We start from the raw sequence: 27,082 nt of genomic DNA, 5'->3' as shown, positions 1-27,082 counted from the left end.
ACCCATCACAGGGCTCACCCATCTCCCAGACTCCTGCCTTCTGAGACCCTCAGTCTGATTCCCAGAGTCCATAAGTCTTTCATGGTTCCTCTCCCTCTCTGATATCTCTGCCTTGATATTTCCCTTCCTTTTCCTCCATGCTATTCCTTATGTTCCACAAATAAGTGAAACCATATAATAATTGCCTTTCTCTGCTTGACTTATTTCACTCAGCATAATCTCCTCCAGTCCTGTCCGTGTTGATGAAAAAGTTGCATATTCATCCTTTCTGATGGCTGAGTAATATTCCTTTGTGTATATGGACCACATCTTCTCTATCCATTTGTCTGTTGAAGGGCATCTCAGCTCCTTCCACAGTTTGGCTATTGTGGACATTGCTGCTATGAACACTGGGGTGCATGTGACCTTCTTTTCTTTTCTTTTAAGATTTTATTTATTTATTTGACAGAGAATGAGATCATAGGGAGGCAGAGAGGGAGGCAGAGAGAGAGGGGGAAGCAGGCTCCCTGCTGAGCAGAAAGCCCGACACTGGGCTCCATCCCAGGACCCTGAGATCATGACCTGAGCCGAAGGCAGAGGCTTAACCCACTGAGCCACCCAGGCGCCCCAACCCCTTCTTCTCATTACATCCATATCTTTGGGGTAAATACCCAGTAGTGCAATTGCCGGGTCATAGGGTACCTGGAATACTACCTTTTTTTTTTTTTTTAAAGATTTTATTTATTTATTTGACAGAGAGAGATCACAAGTAGGCAGAGAGGCAGGCAGAGAGAAAGAGAGAGGAGGAAGCAGGCTCCCTGCCGAGCAGAGAGCCCGATGCGGGACTCGATCCCAGGACCCTGAGATCATGACCTGAGCCGAAGGCAGTGGCTCAACCCACTGAGCCACCCAGGCGCCCTGGAATACTACCTTTTACAAATGAAAATAGCCATGAACGTAGTTGGTTTCCTCCCTTCTGCCTGGTCTCTGATGAATTGTCTCCTCAGAGGACCTTCCTGGTCCACCTGGCTAACACAGCACCCCGAATTTCTCTCTATCTTCACCCTGCTTTGTGTTTCTCCATAACACTTATCACACTGTGCTATGTTTGCTTTTATATTTTTTCTTTTTACATAAGAGTATCTTTATATTTATATTTTATATTGATATTTTTCTCTCTCTAGACTGTGAGCTCTGTGGTGGGAAATGTCTTCTGCGCGGCTGTGTTTGCATTCTCTGGCACATAATAGGTGATCAGTAGATGCTGTTGAACAAATGAACATTCCCGCAAAAGAATTCAGTGCCCAGCCCCTCAGTAAGCAAGTTTCCTTGGATGTCAGCCCCAAAGTGGTCTGGGATACTATCTTTGTCTCAGACATGAGCCAACTGGTATAGCTTCAACTTGGTTGCACAGATTACTATGGGCTCCATGAAATGGGAATTGAAAATAGTCTGACAAAATTTCGCAAAAGCGAAAGTTGTGACCAAAATTGAAACAGAAATGCAGACGAGTCCTGACAATAGCTCACCTCCATCAGAAGTGCCATCTGGATATCCCCGTCTTCCTCCTCCCATTTAATATGCATCTCCTGTATCTCCTCTTGTTCTTTGCTGCATACTATACAAATCACCTGACATACATTATCTCACTTAGTCCTCCCAACCATGTCATGAGGAAGGGATTATCGTGTCCATTTTGCAGATAAGGAAAGGGCTTCAGCAAGATCCTTAAAAAGAGAACAGACTTATAGATCAGTTTGGGGAGAATTGATGACAATTTTGAGTTTCCCAATCCGTGAGCATTGGATATTTCCCAATTTTAGTTCTTCTTAAATTTCCCTCAGAAATTTTTTTTTAAATATTCTATTTATTTGACAGAGATCACAAGTAGGCAGAGAGGCGGGCAGAGAGAAAGGAGGAAGCAGGCTCCCCGTGGAGCGGAGAGCCCGATGTGGGGCTCGATCCCAAGACCCTGGGATCATGACCTGAGCCGAAGGCAGAGACCTTAACCCACTGAGCCACCCAGGCGCCCCCTCCCTCAGAAATGTTTTATGGTTTGTAGTCTCCATGTCTAACACTCCTTTTATTAAATTTATTCCTAAGTATTTTATTCTTTTTCATTGTGAATGGAATCACTTAATTGGATGGTTTATTGCTAGTATATAGAAATATAATTAATATTTGCACATTGAACTTGTATCCTGTGACCTTTCTCCATTTGTATCTCAGCTGTCACATCTCTTTTGTGAACTCCTTGGCATTGGGCACATAAAGGATCGTGTGATCTGTGATTTTACATTTTTCCTTTTCAATTTCTCCGTTGCTGTTGGTTTTGTTTGTTGTTTTTGCCTTACGGCACTTGGCAGAAACTTCCTGTACCATTCTAAAGTGGTGGGAGGAAGCAGATATCCTTCCCTTGTTCCTGATCTTAAGGATAAAGCATTCAGTCTTTAAGTGTCGTGATCCCAGGGCCCTGGGATTGAGCTCAGCGTCGGGCTCCCTGTTCAGCAGAGAGCTTGCTTCTCCCTCTCTCACTCCCCTTGCTTGTGTTCTCTCTCTCGCTCTGTCTCTGTCAAATAAATAAAAGTTTTAAAGACAAACAAACAAAAAAGGATAAGGGGCACCTGGGTGGCTCAGTGAGTTAAAGCCTCTGCCTTCAGCTCAGGTTATAATCCCAGGATCCTGGGATCGAGCCCCACATCAGGCTCTGTGCTCAACAGGGAGCCTGCTTCCTTGTCTCTCTGCCTACTTGTGACCTCTGTCTGTCAAATAAATAAATAAAATCTTAAAAAAAAAAAAAAGGATAAAGCATTAAGTCTTTCACCATTAAGTAAGATGTTAACAGTGGATATTTTTGCAGATGCCTGTTTTTCCCAGTTTGTTGCATTTTATCGTGGACTGTTGTTAGATTTTTGTCAAGTGATTTTTCTGTGTCTATTGAGATGGTTTTGTGCTTGTTTTGTTTTTATTTTATTAATAAGATGCATCGTATTGATTGACATCTGTGTATTGAACCAACCTTGCATTTCTGAAATAAAACCCATTTAGTCATGGTGTTTAATACTTTTATAGTGTTTATATTATATAAACATATATTATGAGGTTTATGAGTGTTTATAGTTTAATACTTTTATAGTGCTGCTGAATTCACTTTGCTAGTTTTTTGGTGTTTTTTTTTTTTTTTAGATTTTATTTATTTTTTTGGCAGAGAGAGAGACACAGTGAGAGAGGGAACACAAGCAGGGGCAGTGGGAGAGGGAGAAGCAGGCTTCCTGCCGAGCAGAGAGTGCAATGCAGGGCTTGATCCCAGGACCCTGGGATTATAACCTGAACCGAAGGCAGACACTTAATGACTGAGCCACCCACGCGCCTCTCTTTTCTAGTATTTCGTTGAGGATTATTGCATTCAAATCAGATGATGCTACACAGGCACCAACAAGGGTAGCAAAAGGTTTATTACTCACACCTGGAGGCTTTCTGAAGAGACTAGGGAAACTTGCCAAGCAGACATAAAAGAACCTCAGAGGGGCAAGGAAAGGAGACTGGTTTGGTGGGGGGGTCATGGTGGTTAGGAGCTAGGGTTGGGGTAAATGTTCCCAAATGCATGGGTTGGGACTTGCATGGTCTGGAACTTGCATGGTCTGGAATTCTCCAACTATTGTTGCTAAATTGTCTGTTTTTCCTTTCAATTCTGTGAGTATTGTTTCATGTATTATGAGGTGTGTTACAAGGTACATATATAACTGTTACATTTTCCTGTATTACCATGAAATGTCCTTTTTTGACCCTGGTATTATTTCTTATCCTAAAGTCTGCTTTTATGGTATTAATATAGCCCCTCCAGCTCTCTCCTGGTTACTACGTGCATGCCTTATGCATCTGTATGTCTTGTATAGAGGGCATGTGCTTGGATCATGAGCTAATGATCTCTTTCTTTTAAAAGAGTAATTAATTAATTTAGAGAGCATGAGCTGGGGGAGGGGCAGAGGGAGAAGGAGATGGAGAATCCCAAGCAGACTCCATGCTGAGTGCAGAGCCCCACTCAGGGCTTGATCCCACGACTCTGAGGTCACGGCCTGAGTCAAAAATTGAGAGTTAGAGTCTCAACCAACTGAGCCACCCAGGTGCCCCCAATCTCTTCCTTTTAATCGAAGTGATTGGACCATTTACATTTGCCATTTTGTAATTTGTTTTCTATGGATCTCTTATTTGTTTTTCTGTTTCTCCTATAGTTCATATCCTGTATTAAATATTTCTGTGTGCTATTTTAACTCCTGTATATTTTTTTAGTTATCTTTTTACTGGTTGCTTTAGGAATATAATATGCATGTCAACTTATCATAGTGTACATAAAATTAATATGAACTTAATTTTGGCAAAATATAGAAACCTTGCTCCATTTCTCCTTTTCCCCCTATGCTATTATTGTTTTTTATATAAATGTTATATATATATGTTATATATATAATAATAGTTTTATACTTTATATAATAAATTTATACAATTTATACAATTGTTTTATAAAATTGTATAATTTTATGTCTTTTTGAAACATTAAGAGAATAAAATAGATTTTCAAATTAATTCTCTTCTTTTATTTTAACTCTTATTACATATTTTTCATTTCTGATAGTTTTTATTTCTTCTTGTAGATTCAAATTACCATCTGGCGTCAATTCCTTTGGGCCTGAAGGATTTTTTTATAGTATCTGGTAAGGCACTCCAATTGCCATGAATTCTCTCAGCCATTTTTTCTTTTAATCTGAGAATGTCTTTATTTAGCTTTCACTTTTGAAGGGTAGTTTTACTTAGGATTCTTGGTTGATAGGGTTTTTTTTTTTCTTCCCAGTACTTTTAATATGTCCTTCTAGTCTCCATTATTTCACGTGGAAAGTCGGTAATTGAAAGTATTGATGTTTTCTTGTATGTGCTGAGTCATTTTTCTCTCTGCTTTCAAGGTGTTCCCTTTGTCTTGTCTTTCTCCAGTCTGACTCTGATGTGTCTAGGTGTGGATCTTTTGTATTTATTCTATCGGGGGGTACTTTTTGTCTCCAGGATGTCTAAATTAAAATTTTCCTCAAATTTGGAGTTTTCTGCTATTATTTCCACAAATAACTTATATTTCTTCATCTCCTTATGTGGCCATAGCCAAATGTCTAAATTTGAGGCTATAGTTCATAGTAGTTAACTGATCCTGAACGTGTGTTTTCTGTACCACAGCATGTGACCTCCATTATGCTGGTTTAGCACCCGAGTTTTTTTTTTTCCCCCACAAGTATTAACTGTATTTGGTGCCCAAGACAAGACTGTAAAAAGTTTGTTTTTATCATTCCAGATTTAGAGCTAAGACAATTGATACATAAGAAATATTGGAGATGAATCTTAAGATTTTTAAAAAATTTTATTCATTTATTTGACAGAGAGGGAGAGATCACAAGTAGGTAGAGCAGCAGGCAGAGAGAGAGGGAGAAGCAGGCTTTCCGCTGAGCAGAGAGCCTGATGCGGGGCTTGATCCCAGGACCCTGAGATCATGATCTGAGCCAAAGGTAGAGGCTTAGCCATCCAGGCATCCCATTGGAGGCTTAACTCATGGAGCCACCCAGGCATCCCATTGGAGATGAGTATTTACAAGCGAGAAAACTTGGATTCAGAGAAGGACATTGACCAAAGGTGTATCATGAGTCAACAACTACCTGAACTAGAACCTGGGTCTTCTTTGTACATTACCCAATAGCCTGCAGTCTGGGGGAGGATTGGGGTAAGAGTAACCCTCCTCACTCCCCACCCTTCTTCCCTTATCACCCTTTGACTCCACCACACCCCCTTTGATGGCCTTACTCCTCCATTGAAAAAGCACAGGTCAAAGGGCATTAGGTGATTGGCGCTCCCTGCCCGTAGGTGGCGCTGCTCTTTCTAGCCAAAAACCACAGGTTGCCTAGAAAGGTGATTTAAATTTATAGCATTTTGGATATTGGCAATTGCATGCATTCTTTCAATCTAATTATAGAAGGATTAATCTGTCTTTAATAGATGATTACTAATAATTTATATTGTTATCTTTAATAATACAGTTCTGTTTAAAATGTCCATTTACATTACTTTTCTCAGAGACTCTCCCTCAACTCCTGGGTTTGAGTTGGAGCCTGTAGTGATCTGTGAAAGCATCCATGAATGGGGATTTAACAAGGCAATTGTTAGACAACTAAGATCAGTTTGCAATGAAAGGAGATGCCAAAAAAATTATAGTATTAAAGTAAGTAGCTATCTGTGTGTATCACAGTTACAAAATGAAAAATAAAAATCCTTCTAAACACCCCTAAAATTCCTCCTGCCTCACAAACATAGGTTTTGGGATTCTTCTGAGGCCAGAGCTCTTTACTGTGGCGCAGCTTACCTTGACTGAAAAACCCAATCTTTTTGTTTAAATACAAATGTCAAGTTCAAAATAAGCATGGTGGATATTCTCCGCCCTCCTCCGTTTTGTTCTGGGCCCTGCAGGTTGACCTCTAAGGAATGTGTCAGCCAGCTCCCTTGCCCTCTGGCTTCTTCGAGATTGGACCAATGGAGGAGATGGAGATCATTGCATTGATTCCCCCAGCTCTATCCCTGCTAGGAGATCCTTTTCCTCTACTTAAGACAAGTTCCTGGCCTAGGTAGTCTTCTCCTCCAGTTACAGGCCCCACAGAGTCCAGGTAAACTGTCTTTCTCTTTGTCCCTTCAGCCCAAGGGTGGAAATGGCTCTGCACCTTTGCTAGTCATTGCTACTTGGCCAGGCCCTGTGGCTTTCCCTTGACCCTGCCCTCACCTCCATAAATAGACAAGTGATTAACTTGCCTTTCAAAGCCTTTCTTGGCTTTCAAATGCCAGGACCTGCTGGGGCTGCAAATGACACAGGAAATCAGCATTGATAAGGAAAACTGGGCGGTATAGGGAGTCCTGAAGCTTTTCTCTTGGTCCAAGCTCAGGTACTGTTCTGCCCCGTGACCTTGGGTAAATCCTTTTTACTCTTTGGATTGCAAATGCCTCATCTGTAAAAGAAGAGGCTGGGTAAAATAAGAGGACTTTGTGGGGTGGGGGAATTTGTTTTCATTTGTTTGTTTCTGTTTGCTCCAGTACTTCCGGAAGAATTCTGGAAAAAGCACAGAATCATGTAGATAAAAAATTTGTCCTCCTTGTTTTAAAGAGTTGTAAAGGATGCCAAGTCCTGCATATTATAAATATTAGCATTTAAAAATAAAACTGGTACATCATTTTAAAAAATACATCCAGTGACATTCAAGCATCATAGTGATTTTCTACCCAACGTCATCCATTTAAAAAATAGACTTTTTTTTTTAAAGATTTTATTTATTTATTTGGCAGAGAGAGAGAGAACAGCAGGGGGAGCAGCAGAGGGAGAGGGAGAAGCCGACTCCCCGCTGAGCAGGGAGCCCAAAGCAGGACTCAATCCCAGGAGATTGGGATCAGGACTAAAGGCAGACGCTTCCCCAACTGAGCCACCCAGGTGCCCCAAGACAAACTTTTTTTTTTTTTTTTTATCAGAGAGAGAGAAGGGGAGAGAGCAAGCACAGGCAGACAGAATGGCAGGCAGAGGCAGAGGGAGAAGCAGGCTCCCTGCCGAGCAAGGAGCCCGATGTGGGACTCGATCCCAGGACGCTGGGATCATGACCTGAGCCGAAGGCAGCTGCTTAACCAACTGAGCCACCCAGGCGTCCCAAGACAAACAAACTTTTAACAGCTAGAAATTTTGTGATGCTCCCTTTTCTCCTTTAAATCACTTGTTCTGTTCCACTTCCCTACAGAATTTTACGGGAATGTAATGTATTTTTCTGCTTCTAAGTCTCATATGGATCATCTTGGTATTGTATCTAAATTAGAAATATGTTTGGGGCCCGTGGGTGGCTCAGTGGGTTAGTGTCTGCCTTTGTCTCAGGTCATGATCCCAGGGTCCTGGAATGGAGCCCCACATCCAGCTCCCTGCTCAGTGGGGAGCCTGCTTCTCCCTCTGCCTCTACCTCTGCTCCCCCTGCTTGTGCTCTCTCTCTCTCTCTCTCAAATACATGACATTTTTTTTTTTTTAAATCCTTAAAAATGTGTTTGTAGGTAGAAATTTTAAAATGTTTCTGTTTCCGGGAGTCCTAAGTTACTATGGATTGATAAGTGTGTTTCTGAATTAATTTTAGGATGCCGCTGATGAAAATTTCTGTAATTGCTAAACACAGAAAGGAAATAGTAATAGAATTTTGTCTTTTAATGAGATGGATGGGAGAAGGATAGTGGAGTCTTGGTTAAAAGAAATTCTGTTCCCTATTTTTGGAATCTTCCCTCCCAGCCCCCAACCCAGAGTGGTCCTCCCAGGGCAATGCCCCACCAGAAAATTTGGATGGGTAAAGGGTGCCCTTTTGTTTTGTGTAATGGCAGAAGGGCAGCCGAGAAAGGGAAGATGGGGAAGGAGAACCAGGTTGGTATTTCCTCAGCACAGTTCTCAAGCAGGTCAGTGGTAGGAAACAGAACATAGGGCAGTTGAGAACCTAGACGTGCGTTTTCACAAAACTCTGTATCGACTACTTGGAAATTGTATCCCCAGTGCATGTCCCTCCTAATTTGAAGGCACAAGGCTGGATGGCATCTGAAGGGCACCCCGAATGGGGGCTTTCATAGGGTCATATCCACGAGCACTGGTTCTAGAGTCAGAATGTCTAAACCCCAATGTTCCGTGTGACTTGGGCAACTTAGGGAAGCATTGTGCCTACATTTCCTCTTCTGGAAAATGAGGTTGTGTATAGCTCCTTACGATTCATTGAAGTAATGTGTGAAAAACACGCCATGTACCGCAAACAGCATATCCAAGAAGGGGTCCGAGGAGTGTGGAGGTTCCCACATCTCTGACAGTCTGGGAAGGGGGACCTGCTTGATGGGTGTCGATTTCTCTCCCACTGGAAGGCCATTGTCCGGGTCCTGTTGTCTCCGTAAGGAAAAGCAGACTGTTCCAGGCCCTTTTGCTCTGTTCTTTTTGCTAAGTTTTAGCTTCCGCTGAGTCTTCTCAGATATTTCCAAAAACACATCCGTTGCTCTTTGTCCCCAGGGCTTGACCTTTGCCACCTCAGGGAGGAGGCTATTTCTGGTGAACTCCTGCTATAGAAGAAAGGGACCCTGGAATTGGGTCTGGCTGTCTAGCAGTTCTCCTCCATCTCTCCGAGAAAGAATTATAACCGCGCTGTGTGTAGGGTGTGTGAGCCCAGAAAATGACAGCTCCTGCTTTCCAGGAATGGGAATAAAGTATACATTCATTTATACTCTCTTGAAAAAATCAGAGTGGCCTCCGGGCCAATTTTCACTCAGGCAAGCCAATATTTGAGCTTTCTGCCTGAGAAACAAAGTAAGACATGGATATGCTAAGAAGTGGCTAACTGAGTGGATTTTGCATAGGCCCAGGGCGACGGGACTTTTGTACTAACATTATTGCTGGGACACCAGGCCTGCACAACGCGTACCCCGCTGATGGCCACTTTGCCCCCAGAATGGGGGCCTCCCTGGCCGAGTTCTGAATTCTCGGTTTCACTTCTTATTGCTACAGAGGAACGCTGCTGCTTTCCTTTCATCAAGAGACCATTTGTGCATGTTGGCCCTGGTTTGGTTCCCTTCTTTCCCAGCTCTCAGAGCCTATAATTTGTGCAGTCTTGGGCACTTTTATCTAAATGGTTTTTCACTTTGAAATTTAATTTTATTCTGACATTTTTTTGAGAAAAAAGCAAATTGAGGCTAAGTGAAACACACTGGTTGCAATAATGACCCAGGTCTGTGCCTTTGGGGCGTCCAAGCCCCGTACGCGCTTGAACTCTGGACCCAGCTGCATGACTTGCTTTGGCCAATGGGATGCTCACAAGGGGCTTGGAACAGAAGCTAGAAAAGTGCTTGCACAGTTGGGTTTATCTGCTTTTCTCCTCTGGTGTTGCCAAATGAATGTTCCTGGGGCTAGCCTGCTGGCGGGTTAGAAGTGTGTGGACCAGAGTCAGGTGGCCCAAGTTGTCCCAGCCACGGCCAACACAGATTGGCTACAAGCTAGCCACCCCCCCAGCCATGTGACTGCACCCAAACAAGATCAGAAGAACCTTTCTATTGACCGACATTGTGAGCTGAGTTCTTGCTTATTATTTGAAGCCATCGAGTCTCCGCCTATCTGTTACGGGGTACTGCAGTAATGGATCTCTGGTAGAATAAACTAGTGGCAGACTTGCCCTCCAGGAACAGTAGCCACAGGAATGCTGAGCCCCCATGTGACACCCTCAAGGACTCTGAAAAGCGTGATAATTAGGGGAAGGAGGGAAGCCTACCATGGAGTTTCAAATGCTTCCGCAATGCAGGTGGGGAATCCAAATCAGGGAGAGTCAGGAGAGCAAAGTAACTACAAGCATAGGCTCTTGGGGTCAGACTCCTGGGTCCAAAACCCAGATGCCCTTAGGAGCTCTGGATTCCTTGGCAAGTTTCTTTAACCTCTTTGTGCCTCGGTTTACTCATAAAACAGAGCGGATAATAGATAGTACCTACCTCACCAAGTTGTTGCAAGGACTGATGATTTAAATGTGCTTAGAATAGCTCATTACAAGCAGTAGGAAAGTATTTGTTAAATAAATAAATAAAGTGTGACCTCATTTATACCCACAGGCTAGTGAGTCCTGAGGGACTTCTGGGGATTACATTTGTCTTTTGGTAGGAAGGATACATTTGGATCATGGAAGGCTGTTTCTCATTTCATATAGTCAAATAATGGCTTCTAAAGAACTGAATGCATACTCAACAGCTCTCAAAAAATCTGGAAAAAAATGGTTTCCTTTGAAAAACTCACTCTATTGTCCACGTACCTTCAGCTCAGTTCAACTTTTTTTTTTTTTTTAAGATTTTATTTATTTATTGAGAGAGAGAGAGAAAGCACAATCAGGGGGAGCAGGAGAGAGAGAAGCAGGCTCCCTGCTCAACAGGAAGCCCAGTGCGGGGCTCGTTCCCAGGAACCCAAGACCATGACCTGAGCCAAAGGCAAACTGACTGAGCCACCCAGACGCCCCCAGATCAGTTCATCTTACTAGGGTTTGGGGCAGTGCCTGATGTGAGATTTCAGGAAAGGAATGATGTTATCCATTGTTTAAGAGGCCAGGAAGGATTTCCATTCCAAATTATTATTATTATTTTTTAAAGATTTTATTTATTTGACAGAGATAGAGAGATCACAAGTAGGCAGAGAGGCAGGCAGAGAGAGAGAGGGGAGGAAGCGGGCTCCCTGCGGAGCAGAGAGCCCAACTCGGGGCTCGATCCCAGGACCCTGGGATCATGACCTGAGCCGAAGGCAGAGTTTTTTTTTGTTTTGTTTGTTGTTTTTTTAAAGATTTTATTTATTTATTTGACAGACAGAGATCACAAGTAGGCAGAGAGGCAGGCTGAGAGAGAGGAGGAGGAAGCAGGCTCCCCGCAGAGCAGAGAGCCCGATGTGGGGCTCGATCCCAGGACCCTGGGATCGTGACCCGAGCCGAAAGCAGAGGCTTTAACCCACTGAGCCACCCGGGTGCCCCCATTCCAAATTATTGTAATAAAAATTGGGGTGCACGGAGCATACACACATTACCTCACAACTTTTGTGGGTCAGGAATCTGCTTTTGTGTCTCTCATGAGGCTGCCAGGAAGGGCTGGCGTCTCCGTGAAGGCTCACCTGGGGAAGAATCCACTTCCAAGTTCACTCACAAGGTTGTTGTAGGACCCGGTATTTTTTGGGTTATTGGACTGAGGGTCAGGTCACTAAGTGGCTGTTGACTGGAGGCTGTCTTCCATCCCTTGCCATGTGGATCTCCCTTCCTCGAAGCCCGCAATGTGGAGAGCCTGCCAGCCACACAGAGGTTATGGTCTTCTGTCGCAAAATCGTCTCCATAAACCCATCCCCTTGGCAGTATTCTGTTGATTAGGAGCAAGTCTCACTCTCACTCAAGGGAAAGGGATGATGCAAGGGTATGAATACTAAGAGGTGGGTACCATCTTTGAGTCTAGTCTCTCTGTCAGGCTGTCTACTGGAGAGGCTATACATGGCCTCTTGGTATGGCTTAGCTTCTTGACAACATGGCAGCCCAAGGATGTTGGACTACCGCCATGATGGCTCCCAGCTCCAAGGATGAGCGTTCTTGTGAATAAGATGGAAGCTACTTTGCCTTCCATGTTTCAGTAACTCAACATCATTTCCACGGCGATTTCGTAGAGGAAGCAGTCACAAGCCCAAATCCAAAGGGAAGAGAATCAGTCTAGCTCTTGAGGGGCAGAGGCAAGGTCATGTTGCAGCAGAACATGTGGGATGGGAGATACTGTTGTAGCCATCTTTGGATTCTGCTGTACCTGCTGTGCTATTATTTCAACCTTTTGGTAAAGTCTGAAACCCCTCTCCAGCTTGATGTGGGGGGCAGTGGAGAGTAAAGTGATGACACAATGAAAAGAAGTGTGGCTTGCTAAAAAGAACTGTATAATTTGTTATCCAAACGATGACACTATCAACAATGCAAGGGAGTGCTATTAGTAATCATGCTGGGACCACAGGCATAAATCAGAGCTGGTCAGGGCAAAGGAGCCTTTTTGGAAGAAATATCCCTCTACGAGGTGGACTTTTCCTGGAGTCCCAGGTGGTGACCGGCGGTGACAAGCACAGTGGTTCTTCACAACAGTGGGGCTAAGAGCACTATAGAGGAGCCTGTGGTGATTGGGAAAAATGCAGTCAGGGAGGTGACCCAGGAGAAATGAAAAAAAATTTTTTTCAGTTACAAGGGACAGAGTCCTTACTCAAATTAACAAAACAGAACAAGAATGTTATTGACTCACATAACCAAAAATTCAAAGGACCACAGCTTCAGGTATGGCTGGATCTAGGGGTTTAACTGTGTCATCAGGGCTCTGTTTCTTCTCATCTCCGGGCTTTGCTTTTCTCTTTGTTAGCAAGTTAGGCAAGCTTTTTCCACGTGGTAGTCCCTGGCTCCTCTAGACTTCAACTATATCTCAGTAGTCTCAGTGGAAAAGGAAACTTTGCATTTATATTCTTGAAACTGAATCTCGTGAGCTTGGCCTGCCCTGTGACCATTCGTGAGCCATATTGGGGGCAAGGGGATGGCATACATTGATTGGATAGGCCTGAGGCATTTGTTGATGGTACTCAGGGGTGAATAGAGCAGTTCCACCCAGATTACGTAGACTAAGCAGAGCAGATGTCTTGTTCTCCAAGGAACACTGAGATCCCGTCACTAGAATGAGGGGCAGTGGAGAACAGATGCTGTCCATATCTTTCTTTCCCAATAAACTAGAGGAAGGTAACCTTTTTTTTTTTTTAAGATTTTATTTATTTATTTGACAGAGCGATCACAAGTAGGCAGAGAGGCAGGCAGAGAGAGAGGGGGAAGCAGGCTCCCCACCGATCAGAGAGCCCAATGTGGGGCTTGATCCCAGGACCCTGAGATCATGACCTGAGCTGAAGGCAGAGGCTTAACCCACTGAACCACCCAGCTGCCCTGGAGGGGGTAAACTTCAAGAGGGAAGAGAAGTCAGCCTTTTGATGCTAGACCTTCCAATTCCGGCATTTGCCTCTCATGCAGGCTCTGTGAAGTTGGTGAACTCAGTCGTCTCCTCACCCTTTGACAATGTGGGAAGCATAGCAGTTGACAAGGGCGGAGGGGAGATGTACCAGTTATCTGTTGCCACAGTACTACTGTGTAACAAACTGCCCTGAAACTCAGTGTTATATAACCGTGTGCATCTATTTCACTCATGAGTCTGCAGGTTGGGGTTTTCCTCTGGATGATTCTGCTGATTTCCTCTGCACTCTCTCACACTCTGGACGGGAGGTGGGGGTGCGGGGAGTGGCTCACTGCTGGTTCAGGACTCACACACCAGGTGGTCATCTGGGGTGACCATCCTCTCCTGTTCTTGCAGAGGGCTAGCCTGAGCTACCTTCTCATGGTTGAAGGCAGACACACGTACTCAGGCACACAAACACTTTTAAGGCCTCTGCTTACATGAAATTTGTTAACATCCTGTTGGCCAGAGCAGGTCCAACAGTCAACATCCAGACTCAAGGGATGAGGAAAGAGACTTCACCTTTTGGGTGAGAAGAACTGCAGAGTCACATGACAGAGGGTAAATGCAGAGAGATGTGCAGAGGTGAGGCTTTCAAAGTAAGCAGTCTAAGATGGAACGAAAGGGGAATCAGCATCCCATGATCCTCCAAGGTTACTAAAGATAGATGTATGAATTTTGTTTTTCAGTAGACTTGGGATAAATGTCAGAAAGGATTAATCATTGTTCTCCCTTTATTATTTTACTATTTCTTTATTTTTTAGAGAGAGAGAATGTGAGTGGAGTGGGGGGAAGGGCAGAGAGAGAGAGAGAGAGAATCTTAAGTAGGCTCCACACCCAGCGCAGAGCCCAAGGTTGGTCCCCTGACCCTGAGATCACGACCTGAGCTGAAATCACAAGTCAGATACTTACTTAACTGACTGAGCCACCCAGGCGCCCCTGTTCTACCTTTATTAAAGCAGTTTTACAAAATGTTTTTTCTTCAGCTGCTTGAGAAAATATTAAGGAAGTTCCTCAAAAAAATTAACATAGAATTGCCATATAATGATTCCACTTCTGAGTAGCTATCCAGAAGACATGAAAGCAAGGACTTGAACAGATCTGGGGACACGCAGGTTCATCGCAGCATTATTCACAATCACCAAAAGGTAGAAGCCACCCAGATGTCCACTGAAAGGCAAAAATGGATAAGTTAAAGTGGTACATCCATACAGGGGAATATTATTGAACTGGAAAAAGGAATATCATTCTGGGGCACCTGGGTGGCTCAGTTGGTTAAATGTCTGCCTTCAGCTCAGGTCACGATCCTAGGATCCTGGGGTTGAGCCTCCCTTCTGGCTTCTTGCTCAGTGGGGAGTCTGCTTTTTTCTCTCCCTCTGCTGGTCCCCCTGTTCCTACTTTCTCTCTCTCTCTCTCTCTCTCTCTCTCTCGTGTCCTAATAAATAAATATAATCTTTAAAGAAAAAAATGGAATGCAATTCTGACACATGCTGTATCATGAATGAAGATCACACCAAGTGAAGTGAGCCAGACACAAAAGGACAAACATTATATGCCACTGACATGAAGTAACTCACGTTGTCCAGTTCACAGAGAAAGTAGAATGGAGGTTATGGCGCCCGGGGGGTGGGGCTGGGAGAGAGGGGAAAGGGAGTTAGCATTCTGGAGATGAGCAGTGGTGCTGGTCGCTCAGCCGTGTGAAGGCACTTAACGTCCCTCAGCTGTACCCTTGCACATGGTTCAAATAGTAAATTTCATGGGATATACATTTACTACAATAAGAAAAAGAAGTTCCTTCTCTTGATGTTGATATTCAGTGTTGGGTTGAGCCGGCGATAATGCAGTTAATATTTTCTCTGCCTAACCTAACAAGTAATGGGCTGGGCAGGCCATTCAGAAACCATCAGCTTGTTGCCTCTCCCCCACGAACCTCATAGTCAAGTTAGGGAAGTGGGATGTTGCCATGAGGATAGCATGGCCAGAGGCAGGCCCAGAGAGTTTAATTATTTTACTCCCGATCACACAAGGCAAGTGGGGCACCACACCAAGCGATGGGCCAGTGACTGCTAAAAATTTGGGAGTTGGGGGGTCAGTTAAAAATACAGATATCCGGGGGGCACCTGGGTAGGTTAAGTAAGCCTCTGCCTTCGGCTCGGGTTATGATCTCAGGGGCCTGGGATCGAGCCCCACATTGTGCTCTCTGCTCAGCAGGGAGCCTGCTTCCCCCTCTCTCTGCCTGTCTCTCTGCCTACTTGTGATCTCTCTCTCTCTGTCAAATAAATAAATAAAATCTTTAAAAAAAAAAATACAGATATCTGGGTCCCACCCCAGACATATTGATTCAGAATCTTGGGGTTGCTGTGGTTAGAGCCTGGGAAACCTGTCTTGTTCCCAAGCCCTGCTGGTGATTGAGATGCCCAGCCAGGGTTGAGAATCCCACTAAACCACACATGGTAAAATTAATTTTAGAAAGAAAAAAACACAAACCTGTTTGAAGAATTAAATGTTTTTGATAACACTAAAAATCACAAAAATTGGAAACATTTTTACTTAGCAGAAATAAGCAACGGGGGGAAGGCACTGACAAAGATTGATTCTGCACACAGTAAATGTTATTGACTAAAAATTGATGGGACACCCTAAATCTGCTTGACAAAATTTAGATCACAAAATTTGCCTGCAACAATTGGATGTGGTAAGAATAGTGGTCACAAAAGAAAACTCATGTTGTTAGAAAAAAATAATCAGCAGGTTTTGATGTGGACCAAGCAGTGATCAATGAGTGAAATTTTGTTGTCAAACATACAATGAAAAAAGAGTTCATTCTGATGAAAGTAATTTCAGGGTAGGCTTCTGGCTTTTTCACATATTTCAGATATATGACTTTTCTTAATTTTGAAAATAGCTTCAAAGTTCTATGGAACAGTTGCAAGGATAGGACAAAGAACTCCTGCATTGTCTTTACCCAAGTTCGTTAATTATTAATATGCAGTCATATATTAATGCTTTATCTCATAGACTGATATATAGGCATATACGGGCATACACAGATAGATGGATAGATGGGTAGACATAAAATTTGTTTTCTTGAACCATTTGAGAGGAGCAGACATCACATCTTTTTAAAAATATATATATTTTATTTATTTATTTGAGACAGAGAGAGAGAGAAGAAAGAACATAAGAAGGGGGGAGGGGCAGAGGGAGAGGGAGAGGGAGAAGCAGACTTCAACTTCCCACTGAGCAGGGAACGTGATGCAGAGTTCAGTCTCAGGACCCTGAGATCCTGACCCGAGCCGAAGGCAGATGCCTAACTGAAAGAAGTGTGTACTTTCTCAGGGTAAGAACATTTTCTTGCGTTAAATAAATAAATAGTCTATGGTTGTATAATACCTCTTATACAACTATAGGCCATTTATTAATTCAGAAATTTGACACAAATACTATTATCTAATAGCCTACCATTTTCAGGTTTTACCAGTTGTCCCCACAGTGTCCTTTAGAACAGTTTTTTTTCACTCTGCTCGAGGGTCCAATGCCAGATCACTCTTTGCCTTTCGTTGTCATATTTCTTTAGTCTCCCTTAATTTGAAACAGTTCCTCAGCCTTTCTTTGTCTGTCATAACATTGACATTATTGAGAAATACAGGCCAGTTGTTTTGTAGAATGCCCCTCAATCTGCGTTTATCTGATGTTTCCTCCTGATTAGATTTGGGTTATGCATTTTTGGCAGGAATTCGATGTAAGCACTGTTGGTTCTTCTCGGTGCCTCGCATCAGGAGGCACATCAGGTCCGTGTGTCCGTTTACTGGCGAAAGTACATTCCGTTGACCTTCTGTGCCTCACTGTCCTCATCTGTTAATGGAGAGATCCAAGGAGCATAGTTGAACGGTGTCATGGCTGAGCTGTCATTTCAAACACGTCCCACCCTCGAGACAGTTGTGCAGATAAAAGCCATGGAGAGCTTCTCGTCATTAGTCATCATCACCAACATCTAGAATACCTACTGTGTGCTGGCGTTCATTGTTTAATCTTCCTAGAAAACATGGGTCTATCTGTTGTTACTCCCATTTAGCAGTTAGGGAAACTGAGGCTCAGAGATGGGAAGGTAAGACGCTAAGGCTCATTGGCTGGAGAGGAGCCGAGCTGGGATTTGAGCCTGGTGTGGTCTGAATCCAGAGCCTGACCCCACATCATACCACAGTGTCAGCTAATCCCTGCTCAGCAGAAAGGACAGATGAAAGCCTCCTTGGGGTCCTCCAACTGGCATTAGGAGAAGAAATGAGCCAGCTTCTACCAGCTTGGCCTGGGTCTTTCTCCACTTCTGAAATCCAGCAAACTAAAATCAGGATTGATGCCATCTCCAGGGGCTTACCTCCTGGACTTGGGGGAGGTGCCTCCAAAGATGACCTTGTTCCTTTCTTGGCTGGATCACCCTGCCCACATGAGGGTAACTCCACTGTCCCGCCTGCCCCGTGCCTGCATTTCCTTATATATGTTAAAATGAAAATGGGCCAGGACTAGAACAATAACTACCATGTGTTTAGGGCATAACATAAGTTAATCCTTTAATACGTTCTATGTGAGGTGCCTTATTGTGCCTTATTGTGCCCATTTTACAGATGAAGAAACTGAGGCTTTTATGGTGGCTTAGATTACAATCTGGTGACTATAGGGTGGGGATTCCTATACAGGAGTAACTGCAGAGACAGGGCGAGATCTTCCCTTGGATGCTAGACTATCTTTAGGTTTCATGGGATGGCAGGCTCCATGGAACAGGCTTATGAAACACTGTGGACACTGTAGATGCATATGAGCTTTTGGTCTTGAATCCAGAGTTGGACCACTCACATTTGGCCCTGATTCTGACTTTTGGTCTGGGCCATCAGCTTGATCTTTCTCTTTCGATTCCCTGGTCTTCTGTGCTGGGTCCTCCTTTCTGGTTTTTCATCCTGGACTTACCACCCTGAGCTACTGCCAAGGGCTCAGACACCTTCCTCTCCAGAGACTTCTTCATTATTTGCAAGGATCTCTCTTGAGGAAGTAAATTGCTACCACATCTTCCCAAGCTGAGGGAGGGAAGGGAGAGGCATGAGAGGAAGGAAAAGCGGAGAATTCTAGGGCCAAAGCCAGATGATTTACAGAATCTGTTGATTTTGATTCCATTCATCAGAAAGGTCCACAGAGGGCAGTGGGGGTACAAGAGGGGGAGCACGAATCAGACCTGGGTGCCACTGGCTGATTTGGCCAAGGACTTGAGCCTCAAATTCCTCATCTTTTTTAAAATGGGGGTGATTGTGTCTTCTCTGCCCACTCCAGAGAAGTAGTGGGTCAAGTAAGAAAATGCTGCCATCTTGTTTGATAAATTGCTAAGAGATTTTATAAGATTGGATTGTGTGGTTTTCTTCCATCGAGTAGAGACTCGGGGAGCCCAAGTCTCCCTGGCTGGGCTGTTACAAAAGAGTACTTCCTTCATTGCTTGGGCTTAAAAAAAGAAGCTCAGCTTGGGGAAGGGGACGCCATTTTGTGAATTCCCTGCCTTCCTTCTGTTTCACACTCTTGAGAACCTACTGTTTCACCCTAAAATGATCTTTTCCACCAAACTGTACCCACAAAATTTTAGCCAAACCTCAGGTTCTGTTTGGGACCCAAGGGTGACTTCTGGGGACAATTCCTGTCTCTTTTTTTCTTCAGCAGCCTGTGACAAAAGCTTGACACCTGTCAAACATCTCGCTATCCTCAACCCCTGGTTATTTCAAATGTCTCCAGACTCCAGCAGGAGGAAGCATACCTTTTGAGTGTGTCCGCGTGTCAGGCCCTGAGCTGGGCACCATTACACTCCTGATCTCAGCAAATCCTCACAATCTTTTAAGAGGCTCAGTGTTCGAGGGATCTGCCCACCCATCACACCCCTTCCCTCAGGGACTGGTCTTAGAAGTTTATGGGGATTATGTGATCCTCCTCCCTTCCGTCATGAGTGATTGGCTCCTGGTGGCGTCTAGCCAAGTCTGGCCAATCGCATCCTCTGCCCTGAGACTGAAGCACAGAGATACTTGGTCAGCACCTGTTGGCACCTAGAGGACTATGGGGCAGCCATTTTGACTGTGTGCTCAGAGATGCAGAGAGTATCCATCTGGAGACAGGCAGGGAAGAAGGGAGGGTGGGAGGGAGAAAGAGACAGAGAAAATGACGTAGGGTTGCGAAGTCAAGAAACCTGTGGCCCTGAGGGGTGCCTTGGTGGCTCAGTCAGTTAAGCATCTGCCTTCTGCTCAGATCATGATCCCAGAGTCCAGGGATTGAGCCCCACGTCATCAGGCTCCCTGCTCAGTTGGGAGACTCAGTGCAGAGACTTCTTCCTCTCTCCCTACAGAAAAATACATTTAGGGAATAATATAAAAAAAGAAAAAAAAAAAAAGAGGGAAAGAAAGCTATGGCCTAGAGGGAGGGAGAAGGCGAGCCCCATTCCTGATAACTTTCCAGTTTCTGGCTCCAAATCTTCTTGAAGCTTCATTTCATTTCCTGCCCGTGGGTACGGTGATCTACCTCCTAACGTCACAAAACACCCCCACCCCCCTTTTTAAGTTTAGCATGATTTCGTTTCTACTGGTTACAACTAAAAGAGTGTTGATAAGACTGGTAGGTTTTGGGACCGCCATTTTGTAAAGACGGAAACGAAGGTTTAGAGGTTAAGCCAGGAGCCCAGGACCACGGAGTGAGTCACTCAGTGGTAGTGGTGAGAAACACGTTTCTGTGATTCCAGTGGAGGATGTGTATGGGGTGCGTTCTTCTCAAAGCTTTACTTCTCTTCTCTCATTGCATCCTCAGCGGGCCCCTGTGAGGCAGGTACTACTGAGGGCCATTTGAAGGACGGGGCACTGAAGGCAAGGGGAGGCTGCGTTGTCTCTTCAGATCAGGTGGTATGGGAGGGCCAGAGCCAGGCTCAGAAATCAGGCCGTTGACTCCACAGCCTGGGCTCTTAATAATGATGGTATGTAGGTGTTAGTGTGGCATGTTGATTCAGAAGGCAGTAGACTGGACTTGGACAGGGGCAGAAGTTTCCAGAAACTGATGAACACATGGTTGTAGTTGAATGATGGACCCTTAGCGGATGGGTAAGCCTTTGGAGTCCCACTGGACTAAGCTGCCACCTCAGGTATGTGTCTGTTTTTCAGTAATTGTAACCCACAGCCATTCCATTCCTTCTCTGTGATATTATAGCGCCTGTTCCATCACTGAACGGGTTGGGTTTTGCCCACTGGGATCTCACTACATGCTCTTCTCCCTGTCCGTCCATCTTCCTAGACCCCTGATTGTAGTGAATCTACCCTTTGTTTACCTCCAGAGTAGGGATAGATCACAGCTCTGGGTGGCTGGGTGGCTTCCGCTATTGGCTGGGAAATAAGGGTGTTCATTTAGAAACTGGATTTTGTCAGGAAGGTAATAGGCTCAGTCTTTGTGTTCTTTGCATACCCTTCATGGTGCAGCAGGGACAGAGTGAAAAAGGGACAGACCCTCCAGACCTGGGACCCTTGCTGAGGCATGCCTTTCTAGTTGGTGTTGAATGCACCGTGGGCTCTCGGTCGGGGTGTGCTAATGGGAGAGGAAGCCCCGTACCTGTGGCCTGTGGGTAATAGGGTTGCAGAAGCGACTTGCAGTGATTCCAGAAAGAGAAGGTTGAGAAAGACCCATGATGATTTTCCAGGCACCTCTCCCTGGAAATTGTTCTAGGTTGCCGATCATTCTAGGTTGGGGTCACTGACCCTTTTGAGAAACTGGTGAAAGGCAGAGCTTTTCTCTCCCTAAATGCACCTATAGACATGAATTTTCTTAAGACATAAAATTGCTTAGTTATGGATCCCCAAACCTATCCAAGGATTTAAGGATCCTTGATCTTGAGAGAGGCTGCCCTCTGATTCTCCTCACCCTTCCAGCTGGATGGTGTTTCTCATGGAGTCTTTGCTGACAACCCCCACCTCCTGCATCTCCCCTTCCCCTGGTTTGAGCCCTTCCTCTTTCTTCTGGACCTGTGATTTGGCTGTTGGCACCATTTTGCAATGGTTTAAACGGTGTGGACCTTAGACCAACAGCATCAGCATCACCTGGGAACTTGTCAGAAATGCAAACTCTCAGTTCCTACTCCTGACTGTATCAGAAACTCTGGGTCTGGGCCCGGTAAATTTGTGTGTTTGAACAGGCCCTCCCCGAGAGCTCCTGAAGTTTGAAGGGGGCGGCTGCAAGCAATCCTTTTCTTTCTGGTGTGTCTGCCTTACTAGACACAACATGCCTGGCACACCGTACGAGCTCAGTGAATACTTACCCGGTCGTGTTTTCCACATGGATAGGGCAGGGGTTCTTTCTTTTTTACTTTGGTATCCTACAGTTTTGAGCCCCTAGGAACCCAGACTCAGTGTCATTCCGGTCCAGTTTCTTTCAACTTTGGTGCCTGAAGATAGGCTTAGCTCTACTGGGGAGAGAAGAGGTCTTAGCCCGGAGGCAGGTGCACAGAAACCTTCACATAGGGATGGAGCCAGAAAGACATCAAACCTGGAACATCTCTCTGGGTAACAAGGCCTCAGCCACGTGGCGGATGAGGGGCGGACAGGCAGGGGGTTGCCTGGCCATCACATATGTGGGGGGCTCGTGGGAGCCCAATTCTGCCAGACTCCACCGGCTGACCTGCTCCCTTTAGTGCCTGCCTGACAGCAGTCTTGGCGGAGGCTGCCAGATCTCTGCCAGGGACGCACTTGCCAGGCTGCCTGGGAGGGGGAAATGGCCACTTTTTATTTCTAATGACTCCAGCCTTTTACGGAGGAGGGAATCGTTGGAAGGCTCCTCTTAACTTTATTTGTGTGTTTGGTCTGGGGAAGAGTTGCGTCTCTTGATTCTCTCTGCCTTTTTTTGTACGGTTCCAGTCCCATATTTTCCTTCTCCAGGAAGAGAGATTATTTTCCCATATTGTTCCTTAGTTTCCTGACGTTTAAAAAATAATAATTTTTCTGAGGGGTGTAGTGAAAAAATTTCTGGGGGAAAAAAAAAAACCCTCTTCCTATCTCCTATCACTTCAACTCTTTGAACATTAGAAAAAAATAAAAAAAAATTTTTAAAGTGGGAGCAGAGGAAAGATACCTGTCTATTCTTAATTTCTAGTGGGTTTATTTTTTTAAAAGTACCCTTACATTTTTCTCTTAGGAGGGGTAAAGAAGGATTTCTCTCATCTCATATATGGGCAGTTCTTCACATTTTTATTCTAAAAAAAAATCAGTCATCTGTAGGAGATATAGGATGGGTCCAGTAATCCTTCTTGTGTTGTTACTGGCTAGCAAGATCCATCACACTTTTAATTAAAAAAAAATTATATATATTAGATTTTTGGGGGAGGTGAGGACAGGGAAAAAAAATCCTGGTTAGACCTTCCTAAGTCATAGGGAGGCAGTTCCTTCAATTAAAAAAAAAAATCTGATACTTAGAGTTGGGTAGAAATATTCTTGTTCACAATTTATTTCACATAGAGTTTCTCAAATTTTTCTTCTTAATATCAAATTAATTGGGGGATATGGGAGGGGGACTAGCTCCCCTTAACCTTTAACCCCTAGTGTCTCACCCAGGGCCAGTTCTTTAAACTTTTGTTTTTAATATAGATCTGTTCTTTATGTTGACAAAGGTAGACAGAAATACTCTCTTCATCCCGCATTTCACATAAAAGCAGCTCCTCAAATATTTATTTTTTAAATCCATCTGACTGGGGGGGTTAAAAAGAGTCCCCTTAAGCCCTCTTGTCTGACCCAGGGCTGGTTCTTCAAACTTTTATTTTTAAATGACATTAGAGGTTTTTTTTTTTTGGAGGAGGGGGCAGGCAGGGGCAAGAGGAACGTCCCCACTGAGCCTCGCAATTCCTCCATAAGGCCAGCTCTTCAAACTTTATTTAAAAAACCAATCTGATTTTTGGGGGGGGTGGGTGGGGGGAGCAGAAGAGTTCCCATTAACCCCTTGTGTTCCGCCAAGAGGCGGCTCCCCAAACTTTTTTTCCACTGCGAACATGACCTTTGCTAGGGGCTGGCGAGCTGGGGGCGGGCAGAGGGGCGGCGGGGGGCGGGCGCGGGGGGCGCGGGGAGGGCAGGGCGCGGCGCGGGAAAGTTTGGGGGGCGGCGGCGCCGCGGCCCGGGGGCTGGCGGGCGGACCGGAGCGGCGCGCCCGGGGGCCGGCCGGCTTTGTGTGCGGCGCGGAGGCCGGCGGCTCGGAGGCCGAGGCCGAGGCCGAGGCCCGGAGCTCGCGGGCCGCGCGGCGAGGCCGGCCCGGGGGCGGGCAGGGCGGCGGGGGGCGGCGGCGGCCCCCCGAGGGGCGGCTCGGCGGCGGCTGCGGCGGCGGCGGCCGGTGCGGGCCGGGGGTGGGGGCGAGGGCCGGGCGCCCCCCCCGCGCGCCCCCAGCGCCCCCGCCCCCCCGGCCTGAGCGGGGCGGGCGGAGGAGGGAGCGGCGGCGGCGGCGGCGGCGGCAGCGGCGGCGGCGGCGGCGGCAGCGGCATTGTGCGCGCACCAGCAGCCCGGCCCGGGAGGAGCAGGACGCGCCGGGGCCGCCTCCTCCCGCACGGACCCATGAACCAGCCGGGCGGCGCGGCGGCTCCGCAGGTACGACGGGGGGCCGGGGGCATGCACCGCGCGGGGGACCCCGGGGGGCTGGGGCCCGGGGCGCTGCGCCACTTCATTGCAAGATTTGCAAAATGCAAAGTGCCTGGGCACGTTTGCGGGCTTTTTGTGGGCGCAAACCGGGGGGTCGGGGTCTGGGGAGCCCCCCCCGGGCGCCGCGGGGCGTGAGGAGGCTGGGGGTGACGCGGGGGTCTCTTCGGGCCCCCACCCAGCGCCCCCTCTAGCCCCGGGCTCGGACCGGAGCCCAGAAAACAAAGCGGCGAGAGAACAGAGCAGCCATTTCAGTTTGGACAATTCACATTTTGCAAAAATGCAACCCCTTCCAGCTCTCCCCCCCTCCCCCCCAAATTTGCAATTTCCCCCTGACCCCCTCTGCGCTCGGGGTTCCTGATGACCCCCCGGGGGATCTTTCCCCTCTGGCCCCCCCATCTTTGCAACAATCTTTTTTTTTTTTAGGCCATATTTCCCTTTCTCAATTTTTTTTTCTAATTTTTCTTCAAACGGTAGTTTTTTCCCATTAAAACGACGCCACCTAGAGGATACTATTTTGTAAATAAAAAAAGAAATTAAAATTGAAAAGAAATATTTTTTATTTCTTATTTTTTCAAAAGTTTGCACTGTAAGGCAGTGGAGGGGGAAAGGATTCTTTTTTTTTCTTTTTTTGGGTGAAAATTTTCACTTTGATCTTTCTGGGAGCATGGAGACAATTTTTATTTCTGAAGCCAAATCCAGATAATATGTAAATGAAAATTAAGCTGGAATTTGAATGAATTCAGTTTTTGAGGGGGAAAAAGCAGAAAGCCTCCTAAAACTGAAGTCAGTTTGGCTTCCTAACTCATTTTAGTTTGACAAAAAAAACTAATTGGAATGAGGAAAGAAGGGAAATTGTGAGTTTAGAGAAAACTGGAGAATTGGCTTTATGAAGCAATTAGAAATTGTACTTCATTGTAATTTGGAACTTGTTTAGCCCAGCGGGCAGAAAAGACTAATTTAACCATTTGGCAATATTTAAAGTTTTTCTGTTTTCAAGAGGGAAGGATTTAAAAGAGAAAATAGATCCTAAAATGTTGGCTTTGGACACACCCAAAAATTGTAGTTTTTTTTTTCTTCTAATTTTGCACATACATTTTACTGCATTTAAATCCCAAGGTTCTAAAGAAAAACAGAAACTGAAAAAGTTAGAGTGAAATTCTGTGTTTTTCCCCTGCATTTGTTGGGTTTTGTGTTGTTTTTTTTTGTTTTTTTGTTTTTTTTGTTTTGATGAGATAATTAAGACTGTTTTCTGATTTTGTTTCCTGAAAGGTCTAGGCATTTCTTTTTTTGTTGTTGTTTTATCCATAAAATGTCAGGAACCTTTTTTGAGCAATATTCAATGAAAAAAATGTAAATTCATTACATTATACAAATTGAGTAGCCCACAGATTTGTAGGAGAGACCGCCATTAAAATAAGATATGCATAATTAACATTATTATGAAAAAACTAACAGTGGATTCACAGAAGCTCATTTTTTATGACATGCAACTGAATCAGTTGATAAAGACAAGGGTTGAAGAATCCTTGGTAGGAGAGAATTTTCCCTTTTCTGTGCTTGCTTACTCTTCCAATTTGAAAAATTTATTATTTTTTAAAAAATCCAGATTGGTTTTAGGCCTCTTTGATTGTGATGTGGGGTTGGTAGTTCATTAGCATTTGGTATTTTTCACAAATTTGATTACTTTCATAGGGGAAAAGAAAATCCATTCGCTTTGATCATTTTGGGGGGGTCTGTGATATTGAAAAAACACAAATTTTACTGACTTAAGAAGGAAAGATAAAAGAAGGGAGGACAGAGAGGAGATGAAAATTCTGATTCTTATCCATCTTCTCTAGTGGAACACTTAAGTTTGCTGAAAAAATGGGGTAAAACACCAATTCGGCTGATTGTAGCATCAAAATTTAATTTTTTTAAAGGAAAAAAATTAAAATAGACACAAAGCCAAACCCAAAGGTACTTGCCTTTGGAACATGAAAGCACAAATGCAGACAGTATTTGACGTAGTTTCTTGGGATTAAAATGAAATCAAATGAAGGTGAAAACAAAAAAAATTTATTTTTAGAGGACAAATATTGACTGGATTGAAATTTGACAGAGGAAAATAAGATAACCCACCCAGAGCTGAAGGGTTATTTGTGATGAATTAGTTTATGGTTGAACTTGATGGAGATTTTGAAACACCCCCCCCCCCAAAAAGTTTTAATTTTTCTGTTCAGAGGAGGGGGCGAGTACTGTTAGTATTGAGAGGGTGGGATCTTGGTGGGACCTTGTGTGGGGGTTAATGGTAGGTCACACAGGGCTAGGACGGGAAACCCTGTGTCCCTTTCGCTAGCTACCAGCTGGTCTTGGGAAAAATGGTGGCCCCAGTTCATGGATTCCCACCCCGTTTTGTGGGGATTCAGATTTCTGAGGGGATGCGAATTCTGTGAAATATATTTGACCATGGCAGAGGTTCAACATTTCCCATCATCACCATTGCATTTGGGAGATTTTATTTTTTTAGTAACGAAATCCTTCAGGGCTGACTGGCCACATTCTGACATATTTGGAATGAGGTGTTTTTTTTTTTCGTTTTTTTTTTTTTAAAGTAACATAATTAAAAAAATTTTTTTTTTCTGTTGAATTATTTAGGCCAATGCCTAGGACGGTCAAAGAATTCGTAATTTCCAAGGGCTTGGGAGGCCTCATGAGACAGGTCTGAGTTAGCAGGTGATGGAGGGGAGCTCTCCCCTGGGTTGGGGAAGGGGAGGTGGGCACCCCTACTGGGCATGCGAGAAAAAGTCAGGGTTGTAGATAACAGGTTATTTCTGGTGCAAGGAATTAAAAATATTGCA

General features: G+C 44.9%; 1 protein-coding gene across 14 annotated transcripts in view; it reads left to right on the top strand.

The window, feature by feature from the left end:
• Nucleotides 1-27,082, top strand: part of ZNF618 (zinc finger protein 618) — a 208,585-nt gene that overhangs the window by 627 nt on the left and 180,876 nt on the right. For 12 of the 14 annotated variants that reach the window (XM_032306320.1, XM_032306319.1, XM_032306316.1 and 9 more), the window contains exon 1: nucleotides 24,074-24,194. The exons of 1 other annotated variant lie outside the window; for it this stretch is intronic. In XM_032306320.1, coding sequence (XP_032162211.1) covers nucleotides 24,162-24,194 — 33 coding nt within the window. In that variant the 5' untranslated portion in view covers nucleotides 24,074-24,161. Of the gene's footprint in view, nucleotides 1-24,034; nucleotides 24,195-27,082 lie in introns of those variants that run through there. One more of the 14 variants, XM_032306327.1, reaches the window with a different exon arrangement.

This window comes from Mustela erminea, chromosome 12 (assembly GCF_009829155.1).
Source record: "Mustela erminea isolate mMusErm1 chromosome 12, mMusErm1.Pri, whole genome shotgun sequence".
Lineage (NCBI taxonomy): Eukaryota > Metazoa > Chordata > Mammalia > Carnivora > Mustelidae > Mustela > Mustela erminea.
The sequence above is the reverse complement of the archived record's forward strand: the minus strand, read 5'-3'. Positions and strand labels throughout refer to the sequence as shown.